We start from the raw sequence: 23,881 nt of genomic DNA, 5'->3' as shown, positions 1-23,881 counted from the left end.
ACTCCTTAGAGTTTGGGGGCAATATCCTCTAATGTTGAGGAAATAAAGCGCTCATGTTTTACATCCTGATTAAAACGCGTGAGGTCAAGACAAATCCTGACAGAACCATTCTTTTTTACTACGGGCACCATTGTGGGGCGCACCGTTCTTTTGGTTCAGTGACTTCAGAGATTATCCCTAATGACTGCACACGCTCCAGCTCTTTTTCTGCTTTAGGTAACAGGGGAAAGGGAAATCTGCGAGGGCTGGCCAGACTATAAAGAGTGGTATATGACTTAAGTGTAATTTTGACTGGTTCACATTTGAGCAAGCCAATGTCTCCATAGACATCACCGTAGTTTGTGATTTCATCCACCCTCTCTAATAGGCCCATCTAACAAGCAGTGCTTCTACTGAGCAAATTGTTAGCAAATGGTCCATCTACAACAAAACCCAAATTTAAAAAAATTCCCTTTACTTTCAGTATTTGCTAGGAATTTTCCCATAGGCTACAGCTCACTTTTCCCCCAGAACTTCTCACGTTTATACTGGCTTTGTCCAGTGGAGGGCGCCCTTGTAAGCTCTCATATGTACAGCGAGACATGATGGTGATGTCAGCCCCAGTATCAATTTTGAATTTGACAGATCTGCCCTGTATAGGCAGAGTAATGCACCACCTGTCCTCGGAAGCAGGAAAAATGCATCACACAAGTCTCTGTCACATTCCAAGTGTCTAATGAATGATCTGTAGTTTATTGACTAATGTGTGTGTATGATTTGACAAAAACTGAGTACAGGTGAGATGGTTTTGAAGCGATTTTTAGATTTTGCCAGAAGAGTCTGGGGTTCTGTGAACTTAGTTTGAAGGTTGGGATTTGTGTTTAAGGTTTTAAGAAATGTGTTTTAGCAATTCAGAAATGCTATAATAGGAGAAGACTGAAAAACAGTAGTCATAATGTTATAATTTACAGTGGGTCGCCCCCTCACGGTGCCCGAACATGTTAAGACCACATTACCAGTCAAACAGGCTATTACTCACTTTATTTTAGTATCATACTAAATTAATAAATAAATACAGAATATGCTTAAAAACATGTATCTTTTATGAAAAAAGGTCACATTGTTTAATTTCTTATTTTAATCACATTTGAGTGATGTTGCAATCATTTTATGGTTAAATTTATATGTAGATCATAGTATACACTGTACCATTTATTGTTGTGTGTGTGTGTGTGTGTGTGTCTTTTTTCCTTTCTCTCAGTATCGTTCTAGGAACTCTTTAAACATATTATTGTTTTATAAGACTGACACAGTAGTGATGGAAAGGTTACACACATTAAGGCTGTCTTTTATCAAGTCAAAATTCAACATTCAACAAGAGAGTCAACATTTAAACTTTATTCAAAAATAGCTTTCAAAATGTTTTCATGAAATTCTTTAAAAAAAAGACAGTGAGATCAAATTTCTGAATGGCTCTTAACATTAAAATATCATCGGCGTATTTGCCTTTTTACTCCAAACTAAAATAAATACAATTCAGATAGATCTAGACACTAAAAAGTTATCACCAATGAAGTACAGCATATGTTGTTTGGATAAGGTGAAAAATTCTCCATTGCTCTCAACCGTGCCATCAAAACTTTTTGCAACACAAATTCCTTCATTGACTACATGTGATCAATAGCACATCCAAATAAAGATTTAAATGTGCTTCAAGTCCAGGGTTACAAGTGCAACTGAGCGGTATCCTCAGAGCAGTGTTGCACCGAATCATATACCCAAATACTCCATCATCCAGCCTTCCTCTCCTCTCTGAGAATAAACCAGAGTCTCATTAGCACACAGGATACTGATTCATCATCAACAACGACACAACAAAGACTGTGATCAGCTTGAATACTCTGAGTATGATTCACTTAAACACAGAATGCACTTACATGGTACCAAAAGCAGACTGAGGCAAACGATCATGGCCAGTGAAACACTACTCATGGTGATTCCTTGGGCTCCGCTGTCAGTGTGTTCAGCTTGATGGACATGTTGGTCCACATTTTTGCAGTTTGTGCTGTGGTGAAGGGACAGAAATCTCATATCATTTCAGCAACAAAATGTGATATTTAAATTTATCAGCAACCATAAATGTAATGCAGTGTACAATTTTGGCATTAGACGGATGCTTTAATAAAACAAGAACTCTTTCAAGAGTGATGGAATAGATGCTGAATGACTTACAGTTGCTTCTCTAAATCTTGCTTGTTGGTCTCGCAGGCCCTCTTCTGTTCCTCTGCTGCAGTTTGGAGCTGTTTGGAAGCAAGGCGTAGAGCCTCACAAGATGCCAGCTCCTGAGCCTTCAGAGTCAAATTGTGCTCCAGGGCTTCAATCTGGTCTGAAACGATAATGAAAACACTCTTTAGACAACGCAACTCATAAGGTTTTGTCAGATCGTTTTCAGTGTAATACCAATAGTATGTTAGCACTCCTCTTTAAACAGTACTCTTAAAAATATGCCAAACATTCGATGTCTAGGCACGGTGTGACTTCTCAGTTTGTTTCTTAAAGGACCTTAGTGATGTCAGAGCACTATTTTGAGTCGTAGCTGGTAGCTGACTGACTATGAGCATTGTTCGCTTGCTGCTTTGTCTCAAATTCAATACTGGTGTTAAAATATGACCTTGGTTGTTCTTGTGTCTTGTGAAAATGTTTTATCAAAGCTTGCTAACTATTTCCCTTTAATAGGGCCACGTGAGGCGGTCTCTCTCGCTCTTGTATTCCCAGTTATTTTCATATCTCATGCATTCAGGAGTCATTTCCTGCAATTGTTTAGTGAGCCATGAAATACTGGCTCAGTATAAATTTGGATAAACAGTATTGTTCCCTGCTGAAAAACAAACAATGACTTTAGGTGGTTTTATAGTCTTAACAGGTTGGTTTGAGTTGGTTGTAGATGGTTTAAGATGGTGTTTGTTGGTTTAAGATGGTCTCAAGTAGTTTAAGATGATCTCCCACCTGGCAAAGGTGACTTTAACTAGATGGTCTCCAGCTTAGTTTAAAATGGTTTGTCAGCCTTAAACTGGTCTATGGTTTCCCATGTCTGACCAAGCTGGTCAGTCTGGTTGTAGATGATGCTGAAAATTCAGCTTTGCTATCATAAGAATAAATTACAATTTAAAATGTGTTTAAATAGATATTATAGATATTTTAAATTATAATAATATTTCACAATATTACTTGATTTGTAATCACACAAATGCAGTCTTCTTTCAAAAACTTTACAGTTCCAGACTTTTGAACGGCTGTATAATTTTACTCGTATTAAATTTGACAACCTTTCAGTAAATATAATACATAAATGCACATATATAAACAAGGCAAAGAAATCTGTAAAGAATTCCATGTCACAAACAAGCCTTTCCTGTTTGTTGTCTCTTCCGAGTTTCTTTGGTTACATTTGGGAAAATGAGAGAGAGAGAGAGAGAGAGAGAGAGGGAAAACTCTGATGTGAATTTTCATACCTTTCTGCTGTCTGATTTCAGCAGTGAGGTTTTCCTTGATGAGCTTGTATTCTTCGATTTTGCTTTCCAAAATCGTGATGTTTCCTTTCAGAATGATCTGCGGAGAGAGACAGAAAGTTAATTAAACGCAAGTTCATCATGTTCACACTACCACATTAAGGTGTGGCTGTCAGATCTCACGAGCGTGTGAGTGAACACCACTGCCTCTAAAGATCCAAAACGACATTTGACAAAACAAGGCCACAAAAATCAAGACAAGAACTTCTTTTAATACAACATAACTCCCATGTTTTGTCTGGAACAATGTGAAGATTATCAGGAACGTTTATTCCAGGAAGAGCTGTGATTGATATCCTACCCCCTCAATGGGCAAGAGATGTGTTTAATGTTCGGATCATATGATTTGGCATATATTTGCATAACTGTTAAGACTGAACTCAACCTGATTTGTTCTCTACTTCCTGTTGGGGCTCATTATGTAAAACAAAACCAGTTTCATATCTGACTTTCAACAAGAAGAAAACTTTTTCATAGCTGCATCTCATAACCTCACAATGTGTAAACGTACCGAGGTTAAGGCTAGAAGAAACCCAAACAAGAAGATAAACTCACATTTTCTTGGAGGGTGGCGCTCAAAGAGATGTTCTCAAACTGTATTTGCTCCTTGTACTGGTCTATTTGCTTCTGTAGAGCAGACTGGTTCTTCGATCCCTGTCTCACCAGCTCCTCGAAGGCTTTTCGGTCTTTGGTCCACTCGACTTTTTCCCCTTCATATTTCTCCCTGAGGGCTTGCATCTCCTTGTGACACTGATTCGCTTCTTTCATCTCGGGCGAAGTGGCCCATACCACAATAATAATAAGAGAGATGATGGACCACATGGTCAAGATGCCGATCACGATGTTACTTATGGTCTGAGAAGATTTGGGGCTTGCCATCTTTTCAGGTATGTGATGTACGAGTAAAGCAGGCATGTAGTTATGTATCCGACGACTGACCGTCTTCTAAGTGAAATGAAACTTATTAAGCCTGGGTTTCCCCTTCAAGCTCAGCTCAGGAAAGGGGAGTGGCTCTCTTCTGAGATGGACCTGCCGTCCCGCTACACAACATACAGACTGCCTCACCGTGACATCAGCTAGAGGTTATCCATCGCCGTTAGTGGGGAAACCAGAAGGCGCCTCCCTCTTGTTTTTACTAAAAAAGTGTGTTTCAGTTTCCATTCTTCTGTACTGGGGAGTGTCATGGCAGAGGTCCCAGACCTCAGAAGAGCGTTTTACCTCTGCGGAGTCTTATTCTGAGCGGTTTTAACCGGAGCAACTCAGAGCTTCCTGAACTTTTGCCAGGTACAGATTGTCCATGCCCCTCTGAGTCACATGAACACACACATACAGTACAGCAGCTTCGAGGAGAACGGACTCTATTTATCTCTGTTTAGATAATGCCTATCACTTGATTACACTTTATAAAGGTAGACATGCTGGTATGTATATATTGATATATCTCTATAGACTTCATATATGCATCCTTTGCTGATTAAAGAGCAGCAGTTCAGAGCTGGTTTGAGTTAGAATGGACCTTCGAAATTCTGCTGCCCGGAGTGATGAGTCATCAGTTGGGGGGTGATTACACAATACTGAAGGGTGCAGGCTGTTTCTATGTGCTGTGGCCCCCTTATATTGAGTTCCTGTGCTTGAATTATGAAGTCTTGCAAGATTCTGGTGCATTCTAGATTTCGTCAGACTTGGGAGGTTTAATAACATCTGTCAGTTTTGCACAGTTCTGGGGTAGAAGATATTTCATTGTTGCATCCATCCATCCATTTTTCAAACTATTTCATTTCATTTAATAAAATGTAATCATTTTATAATACACTAAAGGTAAAGTTTCTGATATGAAAATTTCCAAGGCCTCTAAATTCTCAGTATGATGAAAATAAAGCTGAATACCCTATTGTACACAATTTATGACATGCCTTGTGTCATCTACTTCATACTTTTTTAGCAAACAAAAGACCTTATAATTGTAATAAAAAAATGTCTTTTTGAATTAAAATCATCACTGAATAAATGTCAGAATACCTTTTTATTTTTTTTGTAATATTTCAAGATTACCTCTTACTGAACTAAAAATAAACAAAAATAAATAAATAAAAATTAGGTATACTTGATTACCCTTAAATAATTTTCTAAAAAATAATGTTCAAATATGAGTATCAAACACAACCGGTTATTGATGAATGTTTATTTGCTCATCTTTCAATTATTATGGAATTACGTTGTTTCGTTTTGCCACACAATATAAACTACAGAGCTTTGATTTAAAAAAAAAAAACATATTAAAACAAATTACTGGGAGATATAGAGTGACAACTATTATTTATAATACTTATTCGTTGATTTATATTACAAGCTATTGAAATTTCATCCTACTTTTTGGCCATACAAATATCAGCAACGGCATCAAATTGCTTTTTTTCTCTCTCTCTCCTAAATTTGGATCTGATAATTGAAATAAAACCACCTTGATTATGAGATCCATATTCTCCTATATAGACTAAACTACATGAGTCATAAAAGCCTGGTGCAAAAAAAAAAAAACTATGCTCAATTAAAAACTATAAACTGCTCCGTAAAAAAAAAAGACTATTATTTCATATATCAAGCTTTATGGGGTTAATAAACAAAATGTTGGCAGTCTCTCCACACCAAAGCAGTTTTCCATATTACTCTTGCTCTTTGTTTGCATTAAAAAAAAAACATTTGCATGTGTACATTGACATCGTCAAGGTATACCCTGCGCTGTAAAGCCAGCCAGCAATAACAGAGCACTCTGACTCACTAACATAATGAATTTGAACTTCAGATCTCTAGATTCCATTCATTCTGGACAGAAAACATCAGGTTCAGATTCCAGATTGAGAAACTCACAGTGAGTTTTATGTACACACGTTCTTATTTAATGTTCTGTTAATAATTCATAATGGAGAAGATGCTAAATACAACAACTGGTGCATTCACAAGACAGAGATAAGGCAAAAAGCATATAAACTGATTTAAATTAGTAGGACCATGTGTTGAGCGTGTTTGTATCTCTCTCTCTTTCTCTCTTATTCTAAAATGCAGTCAGTGATCAAATATTAATAACTGGTATCATAAAACATGCCAGACTAAATAAATAATATATCTATAACACTGATATGCAATAGAAATGTCAATGCAGTTTTATTGTTGTATGTAACCATATCTTGTGCCTCTAAAGCAGCTTACAATACATTATAACTGCTGAAAACACTCATTATCTCACAGTATCTTTGGAATAAAGAGCTTTTAGAATGTTACAGACTTACAGAAATTAGTCGACAAAATTATAAATACAATTATTTAACACCCCAAACCTGTCACAGACACGCCAGGCTCCAACACTACCCAATCACAGCGCACTTCATCACCGGAATACTGATCATGCACACCTGCTGCTCATCTGCACGCCCATCATCCATCATCATCCTCTCAGCCATTCATCTCACTTCTGCTTGTGTAAATAAAACCATTACCTGCCATCTCTTGTCTCAGACCTATCTGTATTTTAACAGAAGACCGGACCAAGACTGCCTTACGCAAACATGAGCCATCCAGACCCCTTCCAGGACCTCGTCAATGCCTTACGATGAACTCTCACCGCGACTCCATCACCTTCACTACCAGCAAGCACTTCCAGGAAACAACTTCACCACTTCTTCTCCGCCAGTACAAACCAGTCCCATGGCCAAACCAGCGCCCTTCTCTGGTTCGGCGGAGGAATGCAGTGGATTCCTTCTCCAAGGCTCGCTGGTCCTGGAGATGCAGCCGCACTTATACCCCACCAAAAGATTGAAAGTGGCATTTCTCATCTCTCAACTGCAAGGTAAAGCTCTTCAATGGGACGATTCTATGTGGACACAGAATAACCTTGTCATTCAGTCTTACCCCAGTTTTGTAGACCATTTCAGAGAAGTCTTCGGAAAACCCGTGTGGGATTCGTCGATTGGTAAGAAACTATATAATTTAAAACAAGGCAAGATGTCTGTTAATGATTATGCTCTGAAGTTCAGGACTCTCGCGGCCGTAAGTGGGGGGAACAAACAAGCCCTCATCACCACCTATCGTCAGGGTTTGGATCCACAAGTGCGGTTGTGGAGCTTCAACACAACTTCGCCCTCTGCCAACCAGAATCTGTCAGCACTCCAGAACCAGCCTCCGAACCCATGCAACTTGACACTACTCGATTGTCAGTGACTGAACGGCAGAGGCGGCTGACCCAGAATCTGTGTTTATACTGTGGATCTCCAGGGCATATTCTCTCCACATGCCCCATCCGTCCTCCTAGTCCCATGGTGAGTGCTATTATTCCTTCTGCAAATCAAATGAAGCCACTCACCACTATTGTAACACTTACTGCTGCTGATGTTTCCATTCCAGTTAACGCACTCCTCGATTCTGGGTCAGCCGGCAACTTCATCTCTGGCGCCCTCTGCCGCCAGCTTAACCTTACAACCACGTCGATGCCGTCTGCCTATCAAATCCACTCAATAACTGGACGACCGCTAAACAGGAGACAGGTTTGCCGTCGTGTCGGCCCACTTACATTGCAAATCGGCATATTACACAAGGAGAAGATTCATCTGCTGGTTCTGGAGGAATCCACCGCTGACGTGATCCTTGGGCGCCCGTGGTTGGAAAAAGCACAACCCAGTCATCTCCTGGAAATCTGGCAAAGTCCTGAAGTGGGGCGACAACTTTTTCCTGGACTGCCTGTCCGGATTTCCTGTTCCATCCTCTCCGCTTCCTGAACAGCTTTCTGTCTGCGCCACTTCCATTGAGAGCCCGATGGAGAAATGGTCAGTGGATAAATGTTACGCCCCCTTCAGTGACGCCTTCTGCCCTAAGAGAGCCTCCAAGCTGCCTCCACACCGGCCATGGGTCTGCGCTATTGATCTGCTTCCGGGTGAGCCAGTGCCAAAAGGAAGGATCTATCCTCTTTCCATCCCGGAGGAGAAGGCCATGGAGGAATACATCGAGGAGGCTCTGGCCCAAGGTTACATCCGTCCATCCACATCCCCTGCTGCTTCTAGCTTCTTCTTCGTGAAGAAAAAGGATGGAGGCTTGTGGCCATGCATCGACTATGGATCCCTCAACAACATCACCGTCAAATTCAGGTATCCACTTCTTCTCGTCCCAGCAGCGTTGGAACATCTCCGTGGTGCCACTGTCTTCACCAAGTTGGACCTCTGCAGCGCGTACAACCTCATCCGTATACGTGAGGGACGAGTGGAAGACAGCTTTGATCACACCCACGGGGCACTATGAATATCTTGTGATGCCATATGGCCTGGTCAACGGCTATGGCTCCGTGTTCCAAGAGTCCAAGAGTTCCTCCACAAATTTGTCCTGGTATACATCGATGGCATCTTAATCTACTCCCGGAGCTTGACCGAACATCGTCGCCACATTGCGGAGGTCCTGAAATGCCTGAGAGAATACCAACTCTACCTGAAAGCAGAAAAGTGCTCCTTCCATCAGCCCTCAGTGCAGTTCCTTGGATACAACATCGACAGCAGTGGCATCCGGATGGAGGAGGGGATGGTGAATGCCGTCAGAAACTGGCCAACACCCTCAACCATCAAAGAACTCCAACGATTCCTCAGTTTCTCCAACTTCTATCGCCGCTTCATCCAAAATTACAGTTCCATTACCAGTCCCCTTATCAGCCTCCACCGGAATAAGCCCAAGTCTCTGCGGATGGCCAAGAGACTCAACCCCCGACAAGCTCGGTGGGCGTTGTTCTTTACCTGTTTCAATTCATCCAACACTTAAAAGGCACTCACCCACGCTTCACCAATGGCCGGTCTCGTTTGCACATAGGACTCTCCTACCTGCTGACTTCAAGAACTCAAAAGTGCTGTACTTACCTGTCTCCAACGTCTCCAAGTTCCTTCCTGTCTCCACCGTGAGTGTGTGTCTCCCTTGTCCTCATCTCCATCTCCACTATCGCCATTCGGATCTCAACTCAGCTCTACACCAAGGACAGTATCACTTCCCGGTCTCCTCTCAGCCATTAATCTCACTTCTGATTGTGTAAATAAAACCATTACCTGCCATCTCTTATCTCCGACCTATCTGTATTGTAACAGAACCACCCCACAAAAGCAGCATGGTAGTGATCTAACACAGCAACACAACACAACTGATGTATAACTCACAACCAGGCAACACACCTGGAACTGTATAATGTTACAACAGCAACACTGCTTTAACAAAAAAGCAAAACAGAAAGATTTATTTGACATCAAATCAAAAATTTCAAGAATGCTCTCTAATCGCTTAACAGTAGGCTACTTTGATATCATACACAGAGCAGTCTGTGCAGTGCTTCAAGTCAATGTCTATTGTGCTTTGCTAGGAGGCCCACAACAGTTCTTCTGTGGCTCTATAGGTAATATTTTCATTTACACACTTTTGTGTCTAATATATAACACAATATTAACTTCTTATTATTAAATTGTTGTAAATAAATATCACATTTTTAACTAGTCAGTGTTGGGAAATCACTTCCCTTAACACTACAAGAATGATTACTGATAGACTGATTAAAAAAATTAAAAAATCACCCACTGACTTTTAAAGATGCTACATTGTAACGACTTCTACTTGGAGGACCTTGACAGAAATGTAGTGGAGTAAAAAGTACGATATTTGTTTTTCCAGTGTATTGAAGTCATAAGTTTCCAGAAAAAAATAATAACACTCAAGTAAAGTACAGATACTCGTGTACTTCAGTACAGTACTCTATTGTACTCTCTGTACATATTTCTTATCATTTAAATTATAAGTAACATTTTTCAAGTATGATCACAGCCTCAGCTTTATTAATGTCAAAAATGTAATGTTGCACTACCATATCTAAAAGCCTAAGAAACTCACTTTGTGTTATTATAAGCTCACTTCAATAACATACTTGTTATGAGCTTGTTTAGCTCAGGGTTTGTTTACATAATATATGTGCCTGCATGTTTCTCCACATTCAAAACATTGGAATCACAACCATGAATGAACTTTTTTCATATTTATTGCATTAAAATTATTTTAAACAAAAATACTATAGATTGGATGCACAGTATTACTCAAAAGTAAAAGACACTGTTTGAGAATATCATCAACTGCATGTGTAATTTTGGGGGTCATGTCCCCATCATTTGCACCTTCCCTCCAGCAGTTTAATTTCTCCTGAGAGACTCGTGTGACTGTAAGAACTGAACCCACCGTCCTACAGGAAGCAGCTTCATACAGACAGCCACACTTCAGCAGCTCTCACCCAAGTTCACTTGCATAAATAATAAAACAATGGATCTTCGCATAAGCTGCAACATAAAGCTGTTTACACTTGTGTATCTGGCACTGCACTGTAAGTGTTTTGAACTCATATTTTCTCCTCGAATATTTTAAGTTTGTTTTTTGATGTTTAAATAAATATAATGCTAATTAAATTTGTATGTATAATACCCTATTGAAAATATTCCTAACCTGAATATATTTCTTCTTCACTCACTTTGACTATATTGACATTTCAGTGTGCATGTAATTTCAGGTTTTTTATGGAAGACTTCATTGACCGTCTCTGTGCAGCAGGGGCAAAATGTCACGCTGAGCTGCCCACTGTTGGTCAACAGCAGCAAGGGGGTTTTGAGCTGGTATAAGCAGACTCTATGGCACGGGCCACAGTTGATCCTCTCCTACAATATCACCAACACTTCATGTGTGCGCTACGGCACGGGACTGGACCGCAGCAGATATGCCATCTTAACCAGGAAAGGGTTAAAACCCCGTCACCTCTTACAAATCGTCACAACTTTACGAAATGATACTGGCACTTATTATTGCGGATTTTCAGATAAAAACCAGACTCAAATGTTGGACAACTGAATGCAAATGCTGTATTATATCTATTACGTTTATTTATGGAAATCAATAAACTTTTTTGCCCATTGTATCATACAATTTTCCATCAGTGTCTATTTCATATAAGCTGTCTTTCTAAAGTTTAAATATTTCTGTCTTGCATCGCAAAAGCTGCAGACTTTGCACTAATTGGATCAGTTGGTTCCCAGGAGATCTGTGCAGAAGTGCTGGCAGTGTTGTGACGAGCATCTGTCTCTGCCATTAAACCAACGGCTCTTTCCTGTTTTTATGTCCCTCTTAACTGAATAACAGTCAAATATGTTTTTTAACAAACTGATACTTCAACATGTATAACAAAAAAGAAAAACAGTATTCTCTTATTGGCTTATCATGCAAAAAGATTAATTAACACCATACCAAATGTATACTTGCAGTTCAAGTTAATCTAATAACTAATATATCTATATATCTATTTTCTATTATATGACATTACATAAGTCAAACTAATAAAGCACTTGGATCTGTGGATAAAAAGAAAAAAAGCATACTGATCCTCACACATGTAGCATAAACTATGAAATATAAAAACTTCAGAGCAATAAAAAAAAATTAAAGAAGTGATTGCATAAAATAACATAATGCATGCCTGTCATGGTTATTATTAAGTAGCTAAAACCATAAAAAAATTGTTGAGCTTGTGCTAAAAAACTGAAATAATACAAACAAAAATAATATAAATACTAAACATTAAAAAACAACTACAACATTATTAACTACATTAATATCTCAGTGATGGTCAAATGAAAACACCATTGTGATTGGAAAATATTATTAAAAATAACGTTTTAATTTTAAAATACGTAATAAATATAATATCTTTTTTAAAAGACTTCATTGTAAGCATAAAAAATATTTGTAATATTATAAAAAATACGAGTAATTTCCTAGAACCTGATTCACAGCCTGTGAAGGAATCAGCAGTGTAATGGTTGAGTGCTTTTAAATGGACCATCTGCACCCAGCATGTGAGCACATGGGACGTTCTTCCCTCAACTGTCAACCTCTGTCTCAACTTTATAAGAGTCAACACTGAAACAAACCAAGCTTCACTGGCTCTAGAGCGAAAATATACTGCTGATACACAGTGAGATATATAAAGAAACTAACTGAAACAGAAATGAACAAGAATAGAAAAGCAAGTGGTCTTCTCATTATTATTATCTCCCTTCTTCTGCTCTGGTAAGATTTTAACAGCAAAATCAATGAATGCAAATAAATATTTGATCATGAAGCTCATTGCAGATCTCTATTACAGCATTGCATCAGGTGAGAAGGACCAACTAAACCAGATGTTTAGCAGAGGACTTCGACTTATTGTGGAAGGTAAGAGCTGCTTTCAGGAGGTTTGGAAATGTAGTTTTACTCCTGGTTGCTGATTTTATGCTCATCGTGATCTCACTTACAGTTCCTCACGTCCGTGTTGACCACCTGGTGACTCCGAAGGTGCATATTCTTCTGCCTTCTGGCGTTCAGAAGCAGCGTGCAGAGAGAGTGACGCTCGCCTGTGTCATCACCGGGTTACAGTCTAAAGCTGTGAGGATCACATGGAAGGTGCACGGAGCAACAGGTCTCAAAAAACACAGCAGCCCTCCACAAGTGCACCGAGAGGCTGGAGGCACCTTCTCTGCTGTGGGCCTGTACTCGGTGCTCGCTCATAAATGGAGTCATGGGAATACGTACAGGTGTGAGGTGACTTACAAAGCGGCGTTTCACTACGATAAGGCAGAGTCGTCTCTCTGTGTTCCCCCTGAGGAACTGTAACTGTGTCCTGTGTTAGAGATTCACGCTGACCGCTGAGCCGGAGCACATATCTCACTTCAAAATCAAAAGAGGGAGAGAAAAAAAAAAGGACAACATATTTTCAAAATAATTTGGAGAGTGTTGTTAAATTCCAAATTCTGAATTTTTGTATTGTCATATTGTTTTCATATTATTTATAAACATGCAATTGATTTATATAAAACTTGGCTTATTATTTGCTTTAAACATTCTTATAATTATTATACAGTTTTGTTTTGGTTTCATTTTCTTTGGTTAGCTAGCCCCCTTCTTCTTCTTTATGTGAAGCAAACAAAACTTCCAATAAAGATTTTCAATTAAAAATCAAAAGTGAAAAAGGATAATATATATGTATATATATATATATATATATATATATATATATATATATATATATATATATATATATATATATATATATATATATATATATATATAATGTATATATTTAAAATAATTGTTAAATTGTTACATTATTGCCTGCAAATTTTCATGAAAACAATTAATACTTTTACATAATTTTTTATATGTTTTGATTAGTTTTGTTTTTGTTTTGCTTTTTTGTTGTTGTTGTTGTTTTTGCAGCTTTTCTTTGATTAGATATTATAGATTAGCCATATTTTTCTGTGTATGTAAAGCAAAAAACGGATTATTATACAGTACTATCTTCCTATTCGTGATACTGTCTGTAGTACAAAATAACATTAAAGAAATCCGTTTAATATCTATTTTACACATTTATTTTTCAGTCCTACCCATCCAACAATGCCTCATATATATATATATATATATATATATATATATATATATATATATATATATATATATATATATATATATATATATATATATATATATATATATATATATATATATATATATATATATATTTGCAGACATCAGTGTGAAGTTGCTGTGTAGTTACTACATCTGATGTATCACAAGAGGGCGCTAGAGGTTTAATGTAAGATCTGATTATTACAAACCTCATTAAAGGTCATGAGGAGAGCAGTTCAGAGATACAGACACATCTTGCTTTCAGAAACAGTGGCATGCCACTTTCTCCTTTCTCTTCTTTTAAAAAATTGTGACTTGAATATTATTACTAATATAATAAAATGCTTATTCAGTTTCAGCAGGAAAAACAAAAAAACACATTTCTGAGATTTATTCTTTCAAATGGGTTTGTATTCTGTTGTCCAATTATATTTGTTTAAAATGGAAAACAACAATACCTCAGAATGCGTTTGCAGAAAATCTGAGTCACAAGTCCAGCCCTTGTTGATAAATCACAGAAAAGAAATCCAAGAATGCTGGAAAATTAAGCGTGTGTGTTCAGCTGTATTTTACAAAAACACAAAAATATCATATATAAATATCAGTTCATAAAAATAAGAACTGATTAAAATCTAGTTTCAACCCAGCATTAAAAAAGCACCTTTTTTAAACATGACTTTTATAAATCACTGTCCTATGGGAACTTCTAATAGGAATCCCATAGGAGTGGAGACTGGCGCTCCGATACAGAGGCAGATGGGGGAAGTAGGTTTGGTGTACAAACTAGAACAGGGTTAAAATATCTGCATGGCCAGAGGAACATTATGGTACGTGTTTACAGCCTCACTGACTCATCTGCAGAGCATCAGGAACATAGCGATTCAGGATTCAGAAATGTTGTCAGATCAGTGCATGACACTCACCAGAGATCCTGTTAAACTGGTTCCTCTCTCTGTTTTGAGGGACAGGCCTTGACATGCCTCAGAAGTGAAGCATGGTTAACAGAATAAATCTGACCTATATAAATCTGATATATATATATATATATATATATATATATATATATATATATATATATATACAGGGTATATAACTCCTAAATGTTTGGGGCTGGTTTTAATGTTTTTTAAAAGAAGTCTCTTATGCTCGCCAATTAAGGCTGCTTTTATTTTTTTTATTTATGAAATATTGTTTTAATTAAAAATAACTGTTTCTCTTGCTCTGCTTGAATATATTTTAAATGGTGATTTATTCCTGTGTGTTGATAAAGCTCAGTTTTCAGCAGACATTACTCCAGCCCTCAGTGCTCAAGAAACATTTCTTCTTATTATTATCGTGTTGAAAACAGTGCCGCCTAATATTCTTGTGAAAACAATAGTTTTTTTTTTTCAGGGTTTTTTGATTAACATAAGGTTAAAAAGAACACCATATATTTTTTCAAGCTTTTGTAATGTTATAAATTTCTGTGATGTCAATTTTGATCAATTTAATGCTGTATAAAAGTAATGATGTTTTTTATGTATTGTAAACTGTAAAACCCTATTATTAAATAATTTTTAATTAAATAATTATGTTTTAATAATTAATTGAATGATAATGAAAAACTTATGCTTAGAGGGTTATTTAAAGCAGATATAAATAGTAGCATATAGCCCGAACATATTGTGCACTATATATACTTTTAAATGTATATATTATTCAGCATATATATATATATATATATATAATACACGTGTGTGTGTGTGTGTGTGTGTGTGTGTGTGTGTGTGTGTGTGTGTGTGTGTGTGTGTGTGTGTGTGTGTGTGTGTGTGTTATACAACCCGAATTCCGGAAAAGTCGGGACGTTTTTTAAATTTTAATAAAATGAAAACTAAAGGAATTTCAAATCACATGAGCCAATATTTTATTCACAATAGAACATAGATAACGTAGCAAATGTTTAAACTGAGAAATTTTACACTTTTATCCACTTAATTAGCTCATTTAAAATTTAATGCCTGCTACAGGTCTCAAAAAAGTTGGCACGGGGGCAACAAATGGCTAAAAAAGCAAGCAGTTTTGAAAAGATTCAGCTGGGAGAACATCTAGTGATTAATTAAGTTAATTGATATCAGGTCTGTAACATGATTAGCTATAAAAGCTTTGTCTTAGAGAAGCAGAGTCTCTCAGAAGTAAAGATGGGCAGAGGCTCTCCAATCTGTGAAAGACTGCGTAAAAAAATTGTGGAAAACTTTAAAAACAATGTTCCTCAACGTCAAATTGCTAAGGCTTTGCAAATCTCATCATCTACAGTGCATAACATCATCAAAAGATTCAGAGAAACTAGAGAAATCTCTGTGCGTAAGGGACAAGGCCGGAGACCTTTATTGGATGCCCGTGGTCTTCGGGCTCTCAGACGACACTGCATCACTCATCGGCATGATTGTGTCAATGACATTACTAAATGGGCCCAGGAATAATTTCAGAAACCACTGTCGGTAAACACAATCCGCCGTGCCATCAACAGATGCCAACTAAAGCTCTATCATGCAAAAAGAAAGCCATATGTGAACATGGTCCAGAAGCGCCGTCGTGTCCTGTGGGCCAAGGCTCATTTAAAATGGACTATTTCAAAGTGGAATAGTGTTTTATGGTCAGACGAGTCCAAATTTGACATTCTTGTTGGAAATCACGGACGCCGTGTCCTCCGGGCTAAAGAGGAGGGAGACCTTCCAGCATGTTATCAGCGTTCAGTTCAAAAGCCAGCATCTCTGATGGTATGGGGGTGCATAAGTGCATACGGTATGGGCAGCTTGCATGTTTTGGAAGGCTCTGTGAATGCTGAAAGGTATATAAAGGTTTTAGAGCAACATATGCTTCCCTCCAAACAACGTCTATTTCAGGGAAGGCCTTGTTTATTTCAGCAGGACAATGCAAAACCACATACTGCAGCTATAACAACAGCATGGCTTCGTCGTAGAAGAGTCCGGGTGCTAACCTGGCCTGCCTGCAGTCCAGATCTTTCATCTATAGAGAACATTTGGCGCATCATTAAACGAAAAATACGTCAAAGACGACCACGAACTCTTCAGCAGCTGGAAATCTATATAAGGCAAGAATGGGACCAAATTCCAACAGCAAAACTCCAGCAACTCATAGCCTCAATGCCCAGACGTCTTCAAACTGTTTTGAAAAGAAAAGGAGATGCTACACCATGGTAAACATGCCCCGTCCCAACTATTTTGAGACCTGTAGCGGAAATCAAAATTGAAATGAGCTCATTTTGTGCATAAAGTTGTAAACTTTCTCAGATTAAACATTTGCTATGTTATCTATGTTCTATTGTGAATAAAATATTGACTCATGTGATTTGAAAGTCTTTTAGTTTTCATTTTATTAAAATTTAAAAAACGTCCCAACTTTTCCGGAATTCGGGTTGTATATATGCTGAATAACATATAAATTTTAAATTATATATAGTGCACAATATGTTCAGGCTAAATATATATATATATATATTTAATTATAAAAAAAATTATTTATTTTTTTTCAGTGCATCATAACACATTAGTCCTAATAATGCACAAAAGTCCCCTTCATTTAAAGCATTCTTTAGGTCTGTAGATTGAGTTTTCTTCAAAAAAGAAAAGGCAGAGCTATATGAGATCAAATCCTCCTCACAGGCTCAGCACACAGACGTCCAGTATCAGCATCTTACAGCATGCGTGTGAGACAGAGACAAACTGATGGACTCTGGGAAGCGTTAGCTCGGCTCACGCTCACTTCCCCCTCTCTCTCTCTCTTCAGCCCTTAAGAGAAAATGGTGAGTAATGCTGGCGGATTTCCATGCCGCTATTTACATGTCTGCTCTGTGGAAGAGAAACCGGTCTGAACCAGTGCATACCGACTAGCAGGGCCTTTCCAGAAGTCTGTTCACTCATTCTCTCTCTCTGTGTCTGTGTGTGTCACTGATTCAGACGTAGGAGCGCACAAACTTCCTTAAACCGCTCCGGTGACATTCTGTCTCCTGGAAGGGTCTATGTTACAGATTTGTGGGAAGTGTAAGAGGATCCCCAGTTAATCCCAGCTAACCTCTCCACGTTGAGTGTCATGGGGATGTCACAGGTCTCGATCAGCACAGGCATGTCTCAAACATTTCTGAGGTTGCATGACTCAGTCACATCCACGTCAGGAAAGGAAGAAATAGTGCAGACTATCACTTTTGCTATTTGAGTGTCACCAACTATATGCTGCTGATATGTGACAGAATTAGAATAGAATAAGAAACAATTGTAACAAGGTTTTTTTTTTTTGCCTTGTAAACACATCTTGATTGGATGAAACCCTTACATAAAGCCCAAAACCTCTGCTTCTGCATGTTTGCTCATATCATCATACAGGTGTGTATTATTATTATTTTTATTACACAAGGCTATTTTTGCCTTTTCTATGTTACATCTTTAACAGAGTAAATTAAGTATAATTACAGTTCTCTGTCGCTACTTGCTGTTTAATAATACCTCAAGGACATATTATGAAATTCTGATTCTGACATGACATCCAAGGAAAACAAGAATGAAAAGGACAAACAAGGTGTGATCTGAGCCGCTGTCGAGCCCCTCACGCTGGAACACAGCCAAGTGAATGCAGAGTGATCCAGAGCCAGCCAGAGATCCCTGTAACCTCGCACCGCTCCCCGTGACACCCGAACACACTCATGGACACACGCTGGCACTTCCTGCTCACTCTGGCAGGCTCTTTCTCTCTCTCCTTTCCGTCACTTCTAGGACTCAAATATTGCATGTTTTTCTTACTGTCCTACTGCTTCCAAGTTACTAGTTAAACTAAACTAATAAGTTAGACTAAAACTAAAACTATTAAGTTTTAATAAAACTTTTAATAAAATAAAAGTTTTAACCCCCCCAAAAAAATAAAGAATATTACTTGAAATAAAATAAATATTAAATAAAATGTATTTTTATGATGTGCTAAAATAACTACAAGTGTAATAAAAATGAATAAAAATTTAACAGTCATAAAAAACGCTAAAAATGACAAAAACAAACAACAAAATCACTAAAACTTGAAATAAAATTCTTATGAAATCAGACAATATAATATACAGAATATATAAAACTGGTTAAAAATATTAATAAAAACTATAATAGTATCTCCATTATAACACTGTATTACCAACAATATATTTATGACTTATGTAAACCACATTCAATTTCATACATATACATTTCTCTAAATACAACTACAAAAACACTCTAATTTCTAGATCTGACTTGAAAACGTGCTGGCACCCATTGACTTCCATAGTATGAAAAAAGTACTATAGCCAGTGGAATCCAGGAACTCTCTGGTAACTGACATTCTCAAATACAGGGCACCGCAAATGACACGCAGGAAAAAATATTAGGCTAAATCGTGCACACAATATAGCAAATCGAGGGAACGCAATAGTAAATCAAGAGAACGCAATAGTAATCATGTGCACAATTTATTTATTTTTTCTTGCATGTCATGTGCAGGGCTCCGTCCTCAAAATATCTTCTCTTACGTTTCAAAAGGAAGAATTCATACAGGTTTGGAACAACTGAAGAATGAGTAAAAGAAAACTTCTAGAAAAGTGAGAATTACTAGAAAATCTATGATTTAGTTGAATTACAGCCAGAAATTGTAGTTAAAGCGATAAATCACCCCCCCAAAATTTTATAGAATGCTGGCTCCCATTGACTTCCATAGTATGGGGACAAAAATACTGTGGAAGTCAAAGGGGACCGGAAACTGTTTGGTTATCCGCATTCTTCAAGAATATCTTCTGTGTTCAACAGAAGAAAGAAACTATAAATCAGTGAGTAAATGATGACATTTTTGAGTGAACTATCCCTTTAAGTTAGTAGCATCACTACTTTTAGTAAGTTATTCCCAAACACAGTGTTTTGTCTGGTTGAAAAGCCAATAACTCCTGATCGAGTTCAGCCTCTGTACTAGTGATAGATTGTTGACGAAGCTCAGTGTACTAATATAGTCATACTTCGCTGATTCCCAGAAATGGCCTGCCTGGAAAACAAGAAAATATGAGAATTAACTTTTAACTGTTTACAATCTGCAGTCTTGCTTCACCCATGTGTACTCATTTTGTGATTTTGATGTCACACCTGCTTTCAATCAGGTTCCGTGTTAGGATAACTAGGATGTTTTCCTGGCAAAGAATAGCAGCCGAGCAACACTTCAGGATAAAGACGCATTTCAAATGCTGTTTTAGCGCTGTTTTGAACTAGCTGTGGTAAGAACAATACCACTGGTGTGGCCTGTCATTGACAGACAAAGCTGACATGTGCCAGGACATCAGCTGCGATTCGGGAATACACTGGCATCCGAGTGACTTTGGTCATCTTGTTTACTTAAAATCCAGAACAAACATCTTATAAATGTGTTTTTCAAGCTTCTATTCTGGTAAGTGACTTTTTCCCCACACCCCCTGCTCACACCACAACAGCCTCTGCCAGAGAGCTCCAGAAATAGTCATCCACAGACTTCAGATGTAGTGCCCTAGGTGTAGCTTTGTCCCCGTCTCACTTTTAACCCAGACAGTAGTTAACACTGCTAGATCACACTGGCTCAGCAAACAGTTTCGCTGGATCCGTGTGTCAACCCTGCCAGTGTTTGCTGAGGCATTGTGAACCAGCCATTAAAGGACAAACATACTAATGTTCCAATGTCATTCTTCACTTTTCAATAGGGTTTAGTGCCCTATTTAATCTGATGTGAATGGAAAGGAGGATGTGAGGGACAGAAGAACAGTGTGTTCAATAGGTTGTAAGTTATTACAATTTGCAAAACATCCGAAAGCAGTCATTTTCAATTCAAATTGCTGATTTGATGCAAGCGAAAGATGGTTGACAGTTAGAGTGCATGCGAATGCACAGCGCCACTATACAGCAGCTATAGTTCAGACAGTTGTAGACATGCATTTTGAGATATTGCATAAAAAAAATAAAAGATAAAAACTCCGGATGAGTGTAAAGAGTGTAACTGGCTGTATAAAATGCAGTGGACATGAGCAATGTACTGCATGAATGTGGCTGTGCTTTCTTGCATTTATCAATGCAGTCATTAAAGTCATTATTAGCTCAGATGAAGGAGTGATATGGAGTGTGTGTTTGGCCAGTAATGCAAAGCAGGTGGGTTTAGAATATGTTCAGTATAAAAAGAGCATCATTTTTATCATTTATCATCAAATTTGAACTCTATCTTAAAGAATATTTTGATTCAGTGTTGTACACAGCTTTAATTTACTACACTGAATTTAGTTTATTGTCGTTTTTTTCTTGACTAGTGCTTTTTACGGATTCCTTGCACATGAAAAAAATGTCATGTTATATATTAAGTCTCCACAACTTAATTAATCCCCTCATTTTAATTAAATCATGGCACCTTGTTTTTTATTTTATTTTTTATAGTAGCTATGATTTAACTAAAACGAGGATATGAATTAATAAAACATGGCCATAAATTATGAGCCGTGGAAATGAATTGTTAATCCACGGCCACAATTTTACTATTTTATTTGACAATTTTTTTCTTGAGAAGCAATATTGTGCAAAAGAATTTATCTTTCAGAGACTTTCAACTTTAGACTTTAAATTCTGAGAAAAATTACTGAGATGATAATTAAAATCTACATTTTATATAATAATTAAATTTATTCAATCATTTAAATTAAAATGTTTGAGATTATTCTAACACGTGGTGCATCAGTATTTATTAATTTATTATTATTATTATTATTATTATTATTATTATTATTAATGTTTACTGGAAACAATACATATTTCAAAAGAAAATGAAACACAATATTTTTTATTTTTTGCTTTGTGATACAAAGGAAGGCTTGATTTTCTCAAGCTGTGTCCTTGAAAACTTGACGTCTATTTTTTAACAGATCATAAACAATGACTTTTTATGCATTCCACTGCAGAACGGATGTGGAGGAACCAAATCAATGCACCACTGAAGGACTGCAGTTCATGGATCTTTTCCCAGTAATCAGATATCATCTGAGAGGAGTGACCAGCAGTCTTGGAAGTCTGATGTGCATGATAAAATCTTTTTATGGTGATATGTGGTCTAGATAAATCATGTGCATGCTATTTCACACATTATTTTTTTTTTGCATGCAAAACAGTCTTCATTCTTTCTCTTCTCCCCCGAAGAGTTATATATATTGTGTTCTGTGCAAGCAGTTCAGTTCACTGTACTCTGTTTCCTCCTCAGTAAGAGTTTCAGGGGACTTGACCAATCATTCACAAACAGGAAAGGCAGACTGATAGTGAGCACTTCCCCCATACTCATGCATTATTTCTTTCTACATAGAGTGAAGCAAAAAAAAAAAACAGAAAAAAATATGCATTTTTATCTAACATCAAGCATTCCCAACAAAAATATCACTTATCAATCAAATATTTACTATAATAAATCACTAAATAACTTTTTTTCTGCAAGAATGGTCATTACACTTTTTAAAGTCAGTTACATAAAAAAGTAGATTGAGCTAATTTGAATCTGAAAAGTAAGACTGATTAACAGTTGGTTAACTGCTAGTTAGTCAACCCGGCGACTATGTTTATGTGTCACTTCTGTTCTGCAAGCATTGTCAAACAGAATTGCAAAAATAGTGATTGTTTCCAAACAGCTTTCCCAAACGCTCCCCAGTGCATTGGCCAAACAAACAGTAAGCCCCGCCCCAAACTCACACCATTGGTCGAGCCACTGTTGCTATGTCAGGCTGGTCGGAATTCTCAGACAAAGAGCAGTGATTTGACAGTACTGTGTGCACTTTTTTCTCTGCACATTAAATGCTAAAATATATATTTTATTAGAATGTAATTTAATTCATACTACCCACATTAATATTTTAATATAAAAATTCCACATATCACTTTTAAGACTGAATGTGTGAAAAGATTAAAAAGCACCTAGATTCAAAGAGTGTTGTCCAACTGGAAAAAGTAAGAAAGTGGGAAAATAAATAATAACAAATCAGAAGGTAACCTGGTGAATCACTAAATCATGTATGCATGTTGTTCTTTTATAATGTTGTCTTTGCACAGAATAGTCAGAAAAAGAAAATAATGGCAATTATGTTAAAAAAAAAAAAAAAGATAGTGCTTCACTGAGACAGTGTGTCGTACCTGTGAGCAGAAGCATACTGTCAATCACATGCTTGCTTTTAACATGTTTATGGTTTCATTTAATGGGCCAGTGACGTCACTAATGTTGAATTTTAGTTTGGTTTGCAGCAGAAGGGAAATTCATGCCTTCGTCTGATTGGCTAAATGTTGTTTTGTTCTCTGCAGACACACGCCCGGAGACAGGAGAGCCAATCAGAGAGAGCGAGAGCTGCACCATATGTTAAACCAGGCTGGTTTCCTGAACAGCCACACAGCTCTAGTCCGGATGTCTCATGTCACACAGTTCTCTCTGTGCACTAGGCCAGCTGTGCCCTTTCCTGCCCTCTTGGCTTCTCCCCTTGTTTTGCATTAAAGGCGACCCATAATTCCCATGAGTTTGGCCCTGCTTGGGTTATTCCTCCAGAAGTCATCAGCTGTGAGAATACACTTAGACCTCATGAGCCTCTACTGCTGTTAGTCAGCCAAATGTTAAGTCACTGCACACCAGCGCACAAACAAACAACAGCATGGCTGAAACACTTTTGGTAGCAGCTCAAATTCAGCCCGAGATTAGCTCTACTGTAAGATTTGACCCTCTGTATCCCTGCTCTTGCTGCTGATGTTTGTGAAGCATGGCACAATAGGGCTTTTGTACCACTCGGATTCTTGGCTTTTTTCTCC

General features: G+C 37.6%; 2 protein-coding genes and 1 long non-coding RNA gene across 3 annotated transcripts; 2 read left to right on the top strand and 1 right to left on the bottom strand.

Annotated features, from left to right (window-relative positions):
• Positions 1-1,441: 1,441 nt before the first annotated feature.
• On the bottom strand, positions 1,442-4,651 carry si:ch211-1a19.3 (uncharacterized). The gene is made up of 5 exons (XM_059529189.1): positions 4,104-4,651; positions 3,492-3,588; positions 2,212-2,365; positions 1,917-2,044; positions 1,442-1,791 (listed from the first exon to the last, which is right to left on the bottom strand). Coding segments are annotated over exons 1-5 (741 nt in total). The 5' UTR covers positions 4,464-4,651; the 3' UTR covers positions 1,442-1,789.
• A 7,806-nt stretch (positions 4,652-12,457) lies between these two features.
• On the top strand, positions 12,458-13,549 carry si:ch211-1a19.2 (uncharacterized protein LOC100142650 homolog). The gene is made up of 3 exons (XM_059528755.1): positions 12,458-12,662; positions 12,739-12,806; positions 12,889-13,549. The coding sequence occupies exons 1-3, from the start codon at positions 12,601-12,603 to the stop codon at positions 13,242-13,244; spliced, it is 486 nt and encodes a 161-aa protein (XP_059384738.1). The 5' UTR covers positions 12,458-12,600; the 3' UTR covers positions 13,245-13,549.
• A 6,697-nt stretch (positions 13,550-20,246) lies between these two features.
• Positions 20,247-23,845, top strand: LOC132119015 (uncharacterized). Its single transcript, XR_009426100.1, has 3 exons — positions 20,247-20,483; positions 22,009-22,145; positions 23,387-23,845. It is a non-coding gene; the product is annotated as an uncharacterized LOC132119015 (long non-coding RNA).
• Positions 23,846-23,881: the final 36 nt, after the last annotated feature.

Source organism: Carassius carassius, chromosome 38 (genome assembly GCF_963082965.1).
Source record: "Carassius carassius chromosome 38, fCarCar2.1, whole genome shotgun sequence".
NCBI lineage: Eukaryota > Metazoa > Chordata > Actinopteri > Cypriniformes > Cyprinidae > Carassius > Carassius carassius.
This window is presented reverse-complemented; position numbering and strand designations above follow the sequence as displayed.

Coding starts and splice junctions, on each gene's coding strand:
- si:ch211-1a19.3 (XM_059529189.1), bottom strand. CDS start 4,463: ATGCCTGCTTTACTCGTACATCACATACCTGAAAAGATGGCAAGCCCC. Junction 2,366..3,491: donor TGAAATCAGACAGCAGAAAG/GTATGAAAATTC, acceptor TTATCGTTTCAG/ACCAGATTGAAGCCCTGGAG. Junction 2,045..2,211: donor CAAGATTTAGAGAAGCAACT/GTAAGTCATTCA, acceptor CCTTCACCACAG/CACAAACTGCAAAAATGTGG.
- si:ch211-1a19.2 (XM_059528755.1), top strand. CDS start 12,601: ATGAACAAGAATAGAAAAGCAAGTGGTCTTCTCATTATTATTATCTCC. Junction 12,663..12,738: donor ATCTCCCTTCTTCTGCTCTG/GTAAGATTTTAA, acceptor TCTCTATTACAG/CATTGCATCAGGTGAGAAGG. Junction 12,807..12,888: donor ACTTCGACTTATTGTGGAAG/GTAAGAGCTGCT, acceptor TCTCACTTACAG/TTCCTCACGTCCGTGTTGAC.